Source organism: Lampris incognitus, chromosome 19 (genome assembly GCF_029633865.1).
Source record: "Lampris incognitus isolate fLamInc1 chromosome 19, fLamInc1.hap2, whole genome shotgun sequence".
Classification (NCBI taxonomy): Eukaryota; Metazoa; Chordata; class Actinopteri; order Lampriformes; family Lampridae; genus Lampris; species Lampris incognitus.
In genome coordinates this window covers 7,140,315-7,154,881 of record NC_079229.1, presented here as the reverse complement: position 1 = coordinate 7,154,881, position 14,567 = coordinate 7,140,315, and the positions used below count along the sequence as shown (strand labels likewise).

Sequence of the window (14,567 nt, the reverse complement as noted above, 5' to 3'; positions counted from 1 at the left end):
CTAGCTGCTAGCAAGCTAACTGAAAAGAGATAGCTAGCCGTGAAAGTGCCCTGGGTGCCGAATCGAAGCTAGCCACTAGTTAACCAATGGGGTGATGTCTTATTTTAGATTTCTGTCGTCTGAATTTGTAACTGTCTGTGCGACAGGTCAACGCTATTGTTATAAATTGGGATTCAAGCAATATTTGGTCAATGAGTGTAGCTGTCTAGCTCGGTTAATGTCTACGTTTTGTTAGCAGCTAACTAGTAGTTTAAAGCTCATCGTAGCCGAGCAAGGCTATTTCTCTGCCTCTTACCATTGAATTGCACTATTAAACTGTACTACAACTAAATAACTGATTTGTTACACTCGGATTGCAGACGGTTTTCTTTGACGTTTGACTTTATGGTCGTTATCATCGTGTGGATTCCCTGAATACGGTTTCATTTTTGTGTTTTGATGGCAGATCAGCCAGGAAAGGGATTTGAGGTCCCGCTGGTGAATGTGGTGACCGCTGCTTTGGACTAGGCAACTGTTAAGGACAGGATGCCGGAGATGACAGAAACTCAGAGCCCTGGTCGCAAGCCTAAGTAAGAATGTACCCGATATAAGAAAAACCAACCCCGCTGGTTGGTGTGAGTCATTGTAATGGTTGTGGTAGTTGGTAGTTGAAAATTGTCACCATATGTTTTTAATTTCTTTTACAGAAAGAAGAAAAATAAAGAATCCCACAATGCAGGTAAGATGGGCTGGAATCCTTCACCCGTGCAAAGCCTGCAGTTTAATGAACATTGATTTACTTTTGCAGCCATTTTGGTGACGTATAACGGTTTCATCTGTGGTTTTATTTAGTTGAGAGACACAGAAAAGAGAAGATCAATGCTGGGATTAATCGCATTGGTAACCTTCTGCCATGCTCCCAGGCTCTGAAACAGGTTAGACAAATCCTCTCACAGTCTTTCTCGCTGTTACCGACACAAAACATTGTATCTACCGGTAAAGTGTCCAAATTAGCTGTCATGACATCCTCAGTACGAGTATAATTTATTGCCCTCCTCTTTCAGAGCAAGAACATGATCTTAGACCAGGCTTTTCGTTATATCACCGACCTGAAGAAACAGAATGATACGATGCTTCTCGAAGGAGGGGATAAAGTGCAAGGTGAAGTAAAAACAGTTTACTATTTTTTAAATATTTATTTATTTATTTTTACCCTTCTCATGGGTTCTATGCTCCATGTTACCCCAACAGAAATACACAGTTGATGCCCTGTGCTTATATGTTCTGTGTTTATTTTGAATGTCTATTTACGCCACTGACGGTCACTGATTTTTGTCTCTGTAGCGGAGGAGATCCGTCGACTCCGACGTCAGCTGGAAGAGCTAAGGAAGGAGAGTGCCCACTACATTGACCTCCTTAAAGCCCATGACATCAACTTCCTGGAAGACCCCACCATCCACTGGAAGGGCAAACAGCGCTGTGCCAAGGTGGCCAAGGTGACGCCCTGTCATCAACTCCCAAAGGGAATCATCGTCTATTCCAATGGGAATGTTATCTGCCCTGCGGGAAAAGAGACTAACGTGGGGAAACAGCCTCCTGAAGCTGTTATTGTTAATCCATCCCCTGAGGTCGGTGCTGGCATGAGGGTAAACGGAGCCTTCCTGCAGGTTAATGCCTCCTCCTCTGCCCCCTCACTGATTCCCAGTGCTGCAGTGTCCCCCACAGAGTCTATGCCAGGCCTGAGAGTGGTAGAGCAGTGCGTGGTTGACACGGCAGCCACACCGTCCACACTGCCACCGTCTGTATCCTATATAACGCTTCAGATCCCAGCTATTACCACCACCCTACACCAACAGCCCCAGCCTGCCACTCCAGCCCAAAGCTTGACTGTAGCTGGCAGCTTAGCCTCACAGCTCCCCTCTCAAAGCCCTGCTCAGCCTGTCTCAAGTCTCACTGCCCTCCATCACACTGTAACTACATCTAAAGCTGTAGTCTCAGAGGTTAGCTCCTTGGTAACACAAGACTCTGCCATCAGGACTGTGAGCCACACTACTGTTGCCAACTGCTCTGCCCTTCTTAGGGCTGGGGCAGCAGGCAGTACACAAACTACTTGGACCACTTTGCAACTCGCAGGTAACACTGTGCAGCCAGTCTGCCAGAGTCTGTCCACTGCAGAGGTTGGCAATGCAAGCCAGGCTGTCCAGCAGTTGACTGTGTGCCCCCCGGGAAACAAACAATCTGTTCAGCCCATTCAAATCCAGATGCGGCCTCAGGCACCTGTACAGCAGGCACCCATCATGGCTCATATCCAAGCACAGCCAATTCAAAGGCCTGCCCAGCTACGGCCGGCCATCCTGACCCAGGCACAGCCCCAGCCTGTCCTTGCCCCGCAACCCCAATGTGCTGTTCTTCCTCAATCAACCATAGTGCCCCAGCCCATTGTAGTGTCACAGCCTCAGCCTGCTGTACTGCAACCAGCATCAGTGATTCCCCATCCTCAGTCAAGCATTATTCCTCAGCCCCAGCCCCAGGCCACTGTGCTACCTCTGCTCCAGACCATGCAGTTACTGCAGGTTAACCCGACGGGGGCAACAGTGTCTGGAGTAACGGCTCCACAGAACACTAAAAATCCAAGTGTGGTTATCCTGCAACATGCCAATACCTGCCCAGCCCAGTCTATTGTAAGAGAAGAGCTAACCAATCAAACGCCTTGCCAGCATATTGTTATTATTCAAGCCCCCAATCAGACAGCACCTGCACCTCAGACTCCTCAGGTTGGCATGGTGCCTGCTGCTGTTCCCACTGCAGTGCCAGCTGTGCCCACCCAGATTGCCACAACCAGCTGTGCGACATCTACCACTTGCTTACAGACTGTTGGGGGAAAACAGCTGGTGCACATTTTACCACGTCCTATTCAACCACAGGTGACCCAGCCTTCACAGGTTACCCAGGTTTCTTCTACCCCATCTATTCCTCCATCCCCACAAACCTTCACTGTTAATGGGCAGGTTTTTGCCCTGCACCCCATGAAGACCTCAGACAAAGGGGGCTCCCAGGGTGGCCAGAGCACACTGCAGCTGGTGCAGCCCACCACCACAGAGGAACCAACCACCAATGTGGCCCTCAACAGTCTAGGGGCCCTTAGCACCCTCAACCAGAGCATCTCTCAGGGCCTCCCTCTCTCCATCTCAAACCAAAACAGCGTTCAGCTCCCAGCTGCTCCACCATCAGTGGTCCAGCCCCAACAGCCGCCACCTTCGGTTAGTGTCACCAGAGCAACACTCACTCCTGTCAGACAGCTAAAACAGACACCCTGCTTAAACCCAGTGACACCGGGACCGGCAGGTAATGTCTTTAAAACCTCAAGGAGGGGGCCTCGTACTAAAAGAACCGCAGCCAAGAAGACTAAACCAATCAAGAAGATAGAGCTCCACTGGGCACAAAACACTGTCACCATCACAGCAAAGGCTGCAGCTGCTGCAGGAGAAGGTCAGGCTATTCAAGTGACAGTGGCGCAAGCTGTACCATCATCGAGTGCAAAGGTCCCAGACCCTCCCACAGTCAGTGTCACAGCTAGGTCATCCACAAGCTGTAGCGGAGTCTCCTCTACAAAGATCAGAGACGCAGGAAATAGTAGCCCCTCAACGCAGAACACAGTGAAAACAAAGTCCACCTGTAGCTCTTCTAGTGACCCAACTGAACCCAGTCAAACCTTGCCACACAGCATAACCCCTGCCAGCAGCACTATGACTATCTCCCAGGGTGTATCCACTGCTAGCACCAGCACAACACAGAGTGAAGTTATTGTCAGTCAGGCTAACAGCAGCGCTATGGCCACAACAGTCACAACTTTCAACGTCACAACAGTCCAGCCCCAGCCCACAGTAACCTCAGCTGTAGCCATGGAGAGTAAACCAGCTGTAGTGGTTGGCATAAGCTCCCCTGTAAACAAACTCTCTGTTGTGCAGAGTACACAGCCTGTCATCGCTACTGCAGCTAGCACAGCACAAACTAGATCAGCAGCCACCACTGCCAGTTCAAGACACAACCAATCTCTGGTCACTAGCGTATTTGCCACTGAGAATCAGTGTACCCTGACCAATGTGACTACCATCACTAGTAGCCTTCCAATTTGCACTGCTACAGCTGCTCAGAGCACGGCTGTGGTCTCATTCCAGGCTTCTCAAAACCCTTCAGTGTGCCCTCCGAAAGCATCCAAAACCACAGATGTTGGATCCTATGCTAAGCCTGAGCCTCAATCCACTGTATCTCCCACTGTGTCCAATACCATTCCTCTCTCACTGGCTGCTCCATCCCTTAAAGCAGTTTCTATTCCAGCCTCAGACGCTTCAGAGTATAGAAAAAGGGTTGTGGGTGGTAGAACTCTGACTCAGCAGCCAGAGCTGAGCTTGGCTACATCTTCTCCCTCCCACACTGCTGAGGGCAAACTGCTCCAGGGTCCCGGGAAGGGCAGGGATACTCGGAAGGATGGACAGCACACAGCAGCAACAGAGAAAGAGGGTGTGGCCGCTGCTGCTACAGCTGACACACCCTCCAGGAAAGACTACACTGTACCTCATCAGGTGTACACCAGTTTAGATCATGACATCATGGAGAATCCAATGACATCTGGTCAACAGACAGACTCTTCCTTGTCTGCAGGTGCTGGAGGAGGAAGGGGCTTCTCTGTGGCCTCAATGCTGCCCCAGGGCCACAATATCAGTGCTTCGTCTGGCTCATTTGGAACATTTACATTCACCTCTGAGCAGGCAGAGATCCTGGCTCTGGCCATGCTAGAGCAGGACAGCCCTGGGAGAAGGGGCGGAGGCTGCTCTGGAGACAATTCCACTTCTGCCAACCCAACCACAGCTATATGGGAGCCCCCAAAGACACCACCCACCTCCACCAACCAGGAGCGAAACTCAGCTGGACAACAGGCAAAGGTGAGTAAGCCTATGGATGTGGCAGTGAGTAAACCCCCCACCCAGGTGTTGGTCAGAGCACAAGTCAGAGATGGGGCTGTCAGTGGGCCTACAGCAACCAGGCATCCACAGAACATCTCTTACTCCCAGTCTCACCCACAGGTCCAGTCTCAGAGCCAATCCCAGGGTGCCACTGTGGCTAGCCTCAGTGTCAACAACCTGATCAGGCCCAGCTCCAGTCAGCAGCCCTACCCTGGCTCCCCTAACCTGGCTAGCCAACAGGGCTCAGTCCCATCCCCAGTGGGGACAACCACCCATATATCCCAACCATCAAACAATGCTCTCCCGCCTTGCTCTGGCTCAGCCCAGCTGAATGAGTACACCCCCTTAAAGAGTGCCCTGATGAGGGCTCAACCTGGGGTTGGTGTGAGTGAGAGGCACGTTAAGAATGTTTCCAAGCGCCAAGCTCAGGAGGAGGTGATGCTGCCCACTGGGAAAAGGCCCAAGCCTTGTACTCCAACAGCAGCCAGTGTCAGCAGAATGGAGGTGAAAGGCCCAGACCATAGCCAAATGATGGTGGGCCAGTTACCCCCCAACTCTTCTGCTGTCATGACCAGGATTAACCCAGAAGGTGCTGGAAGCCATTTCTCCACAAACTCTTTCATGAGCACTGTCCTCCGGCCCACTGATAACCACTGCCCACCACAAGGACCCCCTGAACAGAACCAGCCAGGGGTCCTACACCTGCCCCATGGGCACTCACAGCATCCTACGCCTCAGCCTGGTCAACATCTGGGGGGTAACCATTACATGAAACAACAGCAGCAGCAGCAGGAGCAGCAGAGGCACCACCTGTACCAGCTGCAACATCACCTCACACAGCCTGACCCGACACAGCTCCACTCCCTCCACCAGAGGCCACTGCAGCAGCAGGAGCAGCAACACGGCCAGAAGAAGCGGGGACTGGTGCGAGGCACCCAGACTGGCTCTCCTGCAGGCTTGCAACAGAAACATCACCTGGAAAAGTCTGGAGTTCAGCCTCACCCACATCAACAACAGACGCAACACCAACAGCACACACCGCAGCAATCCCAGCAACACCCACAACCACAGCCCCAGCACCAACAGCCTCATTCCCAACAGCACCAACCACCACCCCAACAGCACCAACCTCAGCCCCAGGCACAACATCAACAACAGCAACAACAACAGCAGCAGCAACAACAGTTACAGCAGCAGAACTCCCACTCCAGACACCAGCAGCACCTCCAGCAGCAGATCCAGCAGCAGCAGCAACAGCAGCAACAGCACTTTGGGGCTCGACACCAGGAGAAGAGCTGCGAGGCCCAGACAGCTGGGCCCAGGGCACACCATGGCGGCCACCTGGCCCAGCAAGAGCACCTCAAGGTTTGTCCAGTGTCATAGAACTGATTACATGAGAGTACATTTGACTGAGTTGGATGAAATTAGGCACTTGGCAGTGTGTGACAATTCAGTGTGATGATTTTGAAAGAAAATTTCTTTCTTTTTTTTTGGCTATAGGAGCAAAATGAGCTCTAACCCTTTAAAGACTATATATACATATATACGCATGCACACACTCAAAAAATGTAAACGTAGCACTCAAACACTTCAAAGATTTTATTGATTACAATTTAATAAGTGAAAATCAGTCCACTTTAATCGATGCATTAGACAATTATCTATTGGTTTCAGTAGCTTTCGAGATACAGATATGGCTCTATAGGCAACAAATATCCTAAAAACAAGGTATGGTCACGTAACAGAAATCACGTTAATATCTGGTGTGACAACCTTTGCATGGTGCAGCGCAACGCAGCATACCTCCTTCACATACAACTGATCAGTGTCGATTTCGACCTGTGGAATGTTGTCCCATAGCTCTGCCAAGTTCTCGGATCATGGTGGGAACTGCAGTATCCTCTCGTATGCACTCTTCCAGCGCATCCCAAAGATGCTCAATGGGTGACATGTATGACATTTTGAGCTGCCAAAAACTGTAGAGATCCTGGCAACATGGGGCCATGTGTTGTCTTGCTGAAACATGAGGTTATGGTGGCAGATGAATGGCAGGACAACGGGCCTCAGGATCTCATCACAGTATCTCTGTGCATTCAAATTGGCATTGATAAAATGCACTTGTATTCGTTGTCCATAGGATATGCCCGCCCATACCATAAGCCCACCACCACCATGGGTCACTCTGTATACAACGTTGACATCAGCAAATTGCTCACCCACACAACACCATCCACACCGTCTGCCAGCTCCCCGGTACAGCTAAAACCGGGATTCATCTGGGAAGAGGACTTTTCTCCAGTGTGCCAGTGTCCATGGAAAATGAACTCTTGCTCGGGCATGTCGGTTACAATGGCAAACTGCAGTCAGGTCATTCATTCATTCATTCATCATCATCCAGTGGCGGTCCCAGAGAACTTTGATTGCCGGTGCTACGGAGGTGCTTGATCATCGACTGGGGGAGCACTGAGATATAGGCTAGCCTAGTGCATAGGTACAAAACACAAAAACAGGTGTGGGCATGTTAATTTAATATTAGTTTGCAAGTATCACAGAACTGTAATTGCTATAATGCCAATGGCTGACATTCACTCAATACAAAAGCCAAATTTGGTGTTCCACACAGATTTAGATAAACGGCCAGATTTGTAGCATAATCGCAACACGACACGCATGATGCGAAGCACAGACCTAATGCCAGAGGCCTTTATGTCAAAACATAAAACTGCAGAGAACTCAAACACAGTATCCACATAATTATTAAGCAACTGGTTATAACCATCAATTCCGTATGATACCAAAACAACTAAATGTCTATCCATATGATAATAGTTAACACACAGTTAAAATCATTCACAATATACAACACAATATTCAACCCATTGCCATGGGGGAAAAAAACACCAGTCCATTACCAGTCGACGTTTCACATGACCCGCATCTGTGGAGAAGCGCCTCCTCAATTCACTGACCAGCCTGTCAATTACCGGATAAAAAAGCTGTGTGCGCAGGTCATCTGATGAATGTGTGTGGTGTATCGGATTCGGGGCCTCAACCACATAGTCCCGTAAACGGCTGGATTGCTGCCGATCCTCTCTCCTTGGTGGTGGTGGTCTCTGCTGTGCTACGCCAGCCTTAACACACCGCTCTTTAGCCCGCTCTTGTATGTTGTTCCATGACTCTGCTGACCGTTTTTATTTTTATTTTTATTTTTAAACGTTGCGATGACTGACTGAACCGGATCATTTGCAGACGAGATATCCAGGTTGGGTGACTATATCTGGACCGAGGCAAACTTGCTCACCCTGAATACATCCTCAAGTAAAGTGAGGTTTAAAACAAACTGTTCATCTATAAGCCCTTGTGCCCTCTAGCCTCTGTCTTTCTTTTCGTGTTTGTCTGGCCTATGATGTCCTGGAGAGTAGCCTGGATGGCTGGGAGCGATTTTTTTATTTATTTATTTTTTTGTCGCGCAATGCGGTGTATTGACAGGCCCAGCGTGTATCGGATAGTTTTTTCAACTCAACATGCTGTTCTGATGGTTGCAGTTCTTTCTGCTTTTTCAAGAACATGTGATGGACCACCGAGCCAGAAAAGAAATTGTACAATAGCTGCAGGTTGCACGTTACTCACTCAATCAACCAGAACCAAATTTAACCGGTGCGCATGGCAGTGAACATATAGAGCTTGTGGCACCACTTTCCTGAACTTCTCTTGTACCCCGTTATTGCATCCCGACATCACTGCGGCTCCATCGTAGCATTGGCCGATGCAGTTACTTAGGTCAATGTTGCATTGGCTAAGTGTCATTTTAATACTTTTCAGCAGAAAGTCTGCATCCAATCCATCAGCAGGCATAAAGTGTAAAAACTCCTCAAGCACAGTTTCATTGTGCAGATAGCGGACCACCGCTGAGATTTGCTCTTTCTTACTAATGTCCTTGCTCTCATCGACCATTATGGCAAAATGCCCAGCTTCCTTTATCTCATCACTTATTTGTTTCCTCACCATGTCAGCCATAATACTAAACATTTCGTTTCGTATCTCATGGTGGGTGTATTTTGCGTTTGATGGGTTGTCTGAGATGTTTTTAGCAATTGTTTTGTTAAACATAGCGATAATATCTAGTAGCTGGAGAAAGTTTCCTCTGTTAGCCACCTGACCATCCTCTCTGGCCTCGTTGAGCTATCTCCTAGCACGCTGTATATCGCAGGCCCTCCACTACCACCTTCATATACTCCCGGTTTTCTTGAACCAGCTTTGAATGTTCCTTATCGAGCATTTTCTTCATTTTCGAACCATCCTGCTTTCTCTGCTTAAACTTACACCATGCTTCCATGGAATTCTTATGTGCAGCACTTATGTTGTGGGCTTTGAAAGACGCTTGTGCTTTACGCCAATTCTGGAACCCAAACACAGTAAAAGCTTCCTCTGAACGAAATCCATAACTGCCCGCAGGGGCAAAATGTGTGCATGAGAAACAGAAGGTTGCACCCTTAATCACTGACTATTCCAGCCAACTATATTGCTCATACCATACGTGATTAAAACTCCCTTTCTGAGTACCAAAGGTCTTTGCTGGGTACTTGCGCACAGGGCGTCGCGGTCCTTCCACTGGATTTTCACTAAGATCCTCCGGTCCACAGGCCTTGCTTGAGGCTGAGCTGCTGCCAAGGTTAACAGCAGAAGAGTTAGTATTAGCATTAGCAGCACTGTCACTGGCAATAGCTAGCTCCCCCGTGGGACCAGCACTTGTTGCTGCACACTCGTCATCTGACTCTGAGGTGTTGTCTGTTGCCATATCCTCAGTATTTAGCGGTGGAATGTCGGTATCCTCCACACTGCTTACTGGTACTGGTTCTTCCGAACTACGAGCATGCTTAATCAGGATCACGAAACGTTCCATTTTGCTGGCAAGGGCAAAAAGACTACTAACAAACCGCACTGAGCGCAAGCGGGAAATTGACAATTTCGAGGGGAAAAACACAGGTGACGTCAGACCTAAGTGCATTTCCTACATTTTGTAATGTCATTAAATAAATGTTGGTCATTTTCGGACAAAAATTAGATAAAAAGTGAAAAATAAACAGCCTTATAAATATATTTAGTTTGGTAACTTTTTATTTGATATCGTGAGGGTGCTATGCCACCACTAGGGGGAGCTGAAGCACCGGCAAGCCCCTCCTTAGCGCCGCACCTGTCATCATCCGCTTCTCCGGGGTCGGGTTGCGGTGGCAGCAAGCCAAGTAGGGCACTCCAGACATCCCTCTCCCCAGCAACGCCCTCCAGCTCCTCCTGGAGGATCCTGAGGTGTTCCCAGGCCAGATTGGATATGTAGTCCCTCCAGTGAGTTCTGGGTCTACCCCGGGGTCTCCTCCCAGTTGGCCATGCCTGGTAAAACACCAAAGGAAGGCATCCTAATCAGATGCCCGAACCACCTCAACTGGCTCCTTTCGACGCGAAGGAGCGGCAGCTCATCTTTCAGATTAATCTTTTTTTATATATATATATATATATATATATATACTTTATTAATCCCTTGGGAAATTCTTCTCTGCATTTAACCCATTCTGGCTATGTAGCTAGGAGCAGTGGGCAGCCGCCATGCAGCACCCGGGGACAAACTCCAGTTCGTCTTGCCATGCCTCAGTCAGGGGTACAGATAGGAGTATTAACCCTAACATGCGTGTCTTTTTGGTGGTGGGGGAAACCGGCGCACCTGGAGAAAACCCACTGCAGACACGGGGAGAACATGCAAACTCAAACAGAGGACAACCTGGGATGACCCCCAAGGTTGGACAACCCTAGGGTTCGAACCCAGGACCTTCTTGCTGTGAGGCAACAGTGCTAACCACTGGGCCACCGTGCCGCCCAAATACCACAGTAAGGATGCTGAGCACACAGATGAGCTTCCCTGAGGCAATGTCTGATGGTTTGTGCTGAAAATATTTGGTTGTGCAAACCAAATATCTCATGAGCAGTTAATGTGGCTGGTCTCACACGTTTACACAGGTGTATTAGCCAGGTGTAGCAGTTCTGGGCTGAGGTGGTCACACGTGCTCGGTGGTTGTGGCAAACTGCTAAAAGCTCTGAAGCAGCACCGGAGGCAGCTTATGGTGGAGCAATGAACATTTATTATTGTGGCAACAGTTCTAGTGGTCATTCCTGCAGCAAGCATGCCAAGGGCACGTTCCTGCATAAATTGTGGCACCTGTAACTCGGTGTTGCACAACAAAATTTGCCTAGAGTATCTTTTTATTTTATTCATTTATTTTTTATTTTATTTTAACTTGTTGTACACATACAAAAAAATCCAGGATTTTTTTATTGCAATCTGTGAAAAACGGCAATAACAAAAGTGCTGCGTTTATATTTTTGTTGTCTGTGTGTAAAAAGATTTTTCCTTCTCCCAGATCGCCACCTTGCCGTAGTGGAGCAGCTTGCACGTACAGGAAGTCCCCGGGTTACGGACGCCCAATTTATGAACGCCCATACTTACGAACCGACCTCCATAAAGCCTGTTATTTTAAAAAATCGAGTTACACACAATGGTTCATACTAACAAACGGATGGACTACTTTGCACGATACTCAAAGCACTGTCGTCGCCATATTAATAAAATCATTTTAATTGTTAATTAAGACCGCCACTAATGATGATGATGATAAAACATTTTGATATTGACAAACAATTTGGAAATATGCCAATATTCAATACTTTTTTTCAGTTTGTCAGCCAATATTTGAGTGATTTATAATCTTATTGTACACAGACAACAATATCCTGGCTTTTTTTTTATTGCAACATGTGCAAAATAGGGGGCAATAACAAAAGTGTTGCGTTTATATTTTTTGGTGTGTGTGTATACATTTTGATCTTGACAAATGTTTTAGAAATAGGTTAATATTTCATTCTTAAGTAGTAACTGCTTAAAATCTAAATTTTATGTAGTTCTCCTAATTTCTCTCTGTTCTCCCTCCCCCCTCCTTTCATGTCAGGCTGGTCCGGATCATAATAGCATGCAGAGACTGATGAACTCCAGGACCCTGGAGCAGCAGCTCATCTCCCAGCCCAGCAACCCTGTGTCCCGGCCTTCCGAGCTGGCCTGTGCCCCATCCCGCCAGGAACGCCACCGAGTCTCCAGTTACTCTGCTGAAGCACTTATCGGCAAGAGCTCCTCCAGTGGAGATCAACAGCAGCAGCGCATGGGCCTCCACCTTCAGCCGGGTCGCAGTGCCACGCAGGAGCAGCCCGACCTCCGGGGTTATCTGGACACGACCCGAGGGAAGGCCAACATCGGACACAACCCCCAGAACCGTCTGCAACCAGACCATCCGGGCTCGGCTGACGTTCAGCGGGTCTCCGAGTGCCCCCCGTTCAAGACCATGGGCGGGGGAGGAGGGCATCAGCTTACCAGCTTTGAGGCTCAGGTGTCTCGTGGGGGAGACATGGCACCCAAATCGGTGCCACCTGCCCAGAGAGGACCTCAGGGGCAGCAGCATGGGGGGTTCAGGATGGGTGTTGGGCCTCCAGGAGATGGCAGAGCCCGCGGGGGCTACAGTGCCGCTCACCCTGGTTCCCAGGGAGTACAGATAGGGGGTGGGCTGCCCCGGGAGCAGGAAGGCTGCCACCAGAGCTTCATGCAGAGCCTCCTGTCTCCCCACCTGCCTGAACAAAGCAACCACCAGCGGCCCGTCCAGTGCTGTCCCCCGGTCAGCATGGAGTATAGCTGTGTGCCTGGTAGCTCTGCAGGGGACATGCAGGCCAAAGCATCCAGCCCCAGCGTACCGCAGACCCAGAAGACCCCAGCCATGAGGCTTGGAGAGGGCAACAAGGGTCATATTCCTCAGGCCAGTGGGAACATGCACGGAGGCCCAGGTGTGCGAGCAGGCCTTTCTCATCCCCCTACCCCACACAGCAGCTCCGAGCCAGGCCGCTCCTCGGCCCCCTCCAGACCCCCCACCGCTGTCAGCCAGCGCTCTCGCCATGTTGCCCAGGATAACCAACCCACCAAGATGAGACCTGGTGACCGGCCCCGATCAGGCACCCTGAGACCCAGCAACCCCTTTGAGCCAGAGGGACACCTGCCTCTGTCCTCTGGGGGAGGGGTGCTGCTGGGACGACCCCAGTCTGGAGGAGAGGCCAGACGCGGCAGCATTGTGCGCTTCATGGCAGATGGTGCTCCCGTTACTGGTGACAATAACCTGGTGCCAGATCAACACCTAGCCCAGAACTTTGGCTTCCCCTTCATCGCTGAAGGAGGGATGAATCCTCCTCCTCCCATCAATGCCAACTCCACATTCATTCCTCCGGTCAGCCAGCCCAACGCCTCCCGCACCCCTGCCCTCCTGCCTGTAGAACCACAGAACACCCTGCCCTCCTTCTACACCTCTTACTCTCCTGCTGCCCACCCCAGTCTCCCCAGTGAGATCCCACTGCAGTACTTCTCCAACCAGATGTTTACCAGCCCCAGCGCCGACAAGGGCAGCACTGCCCCCCTCAACAACCGCTTCGGCTCTATCCTATCCCCGCCCCGCCCTGTGGGCTTTGGCCAGGCCAGCTTCCCCCTGCTTCCAGATATGCCCCCTATGCCCATGACTAACTCATCAGGCATCACCCCCCACCTGTCCAATTTCAGTCTCACCTCTCTATTCCCCGAGATCGCCACAGCCATGCCCACTGACGGCTCAGCCATGCCAATGTCCCCGCTGCTGTCTCTTTCCAACACCTCGGCTGCTGATTCTAGCAAGCAGCCCAATAGGCCTGCCCACAATATCAGCCACATACTGGGCCATGACGGCAGCTCTGCTGTATAGGCACGGGGCCTCTTGTTGCACCACCACAGCAGACTGTCAATCCCACAGCAGTTAGATTCCACCTCTGTTTGAGACTTTGTTCAGAATCAGAATCATGTTTATTGGCCATGTAGGTTTGCACTACATGGAATTTGACTCCGGTTTCATGGCTGTCTCAGTGTACTTAACATAGAATAACAGCACTACAACACAATAATCTTCAGATATATACACAAGGATTGACTTATAGAAAGCTACTTTATTTTGTCATTGTACCGTTACAATGAAAATGTGTCATTGTACAGTTACAATGAAATATGTTCTCTGCATATAACCCATCCTATTATATAGGAGCAGTGGGCAGCTGCAGCGCCCGGGGACCAACCCCAGTTCTTTTCATTGCCTTGGTCAGGGGCACAGGCAGGAGTATTAACCCTAACATACAAGTCTTTTTGATGGTGGGAGGAAATGGGAGCACGTGGAGAAAACCCATGTAGACACGGGGAGAACATGCAAACTCCACACAGAAAGGACCTGGGACAGCCTGGGGTTCGAACCCAGGACCTTCTTGCTATGAGGTAACAGTGCTAACCACTAGGCCACCATGCCCAGTGCCTTTATACAGGTGAAATAAGAGGCAATAAAGTGCAATGGTGCAGAGAATATATCAGATGCTGAAATAAATGTTAGCAGGTTACTTACATACATGCCTGAGGTAGATGGACATGACAGCATACCAGTGTACGTACAAAGTTCAGTACAGTATATACAAAATGGTTGGATTTATTTGACAGTGTTAAGCATTCATTTGAATGACAGCCCGTGGAAAGAA

The 14,567-nt window shown here is 49.6% G+C and overlaps 1 protein-coding gene across 1 annotated transcript; it reads left to right on the top strand.

The window, feature by feature from the left end:
- Positions 1–525: 525 nt before the first annotated feature.
- LOC130129580 (basic helix-loop-helix domain-containing protein USF3) lies at positions 526–14,347 on the top strand. Its single transcript, XM_056299168.1, has 7 exons — positions 526–569; positions 687–718; positions 832–914; positions 1,044–1,140; positions 1,324–3,468; positions 3,580–6,308; positions 11,939–14,347. The coding sequence occupies exons 1-7, from the start codon at positions 526–528 to the stop codon at positions 13,754–13,756; spliced, it is 6,948 nt and encodes a 2,315-aa protein (XP_056155143.1). The 3' UTR covers positions 13,757–14,347.
- The last annotated feature ends 220 nt before the right edge of the window (positions 14,348–14,567 follow it).

Excerpts from the sequence above, each read along its gene's own strand:
- LOC130129580 (XM_056299168.1), top strand. The coding sequence starts at position 526 with ATGCCGGAGATGACAGAAACTCAGAGCCCTGGTCGCAAGCCTAA. Across the intron at positions 3,469-3,579 it reads TGCAGCTGCTGCAGGAGAAG|TCTCCTCTACAAAGATCAGA; the intron begins GTCAGGCTATTC and ends GCTGTAGCGGAG. Across the intron at positions 6,309-11,938 it reads CCCAGCAAGAGCACCTCAAG|GCTGGTCCGGATCATAATAG; the intron begins GTTTGTCCAGTG and ends CTTTCATGTCAG.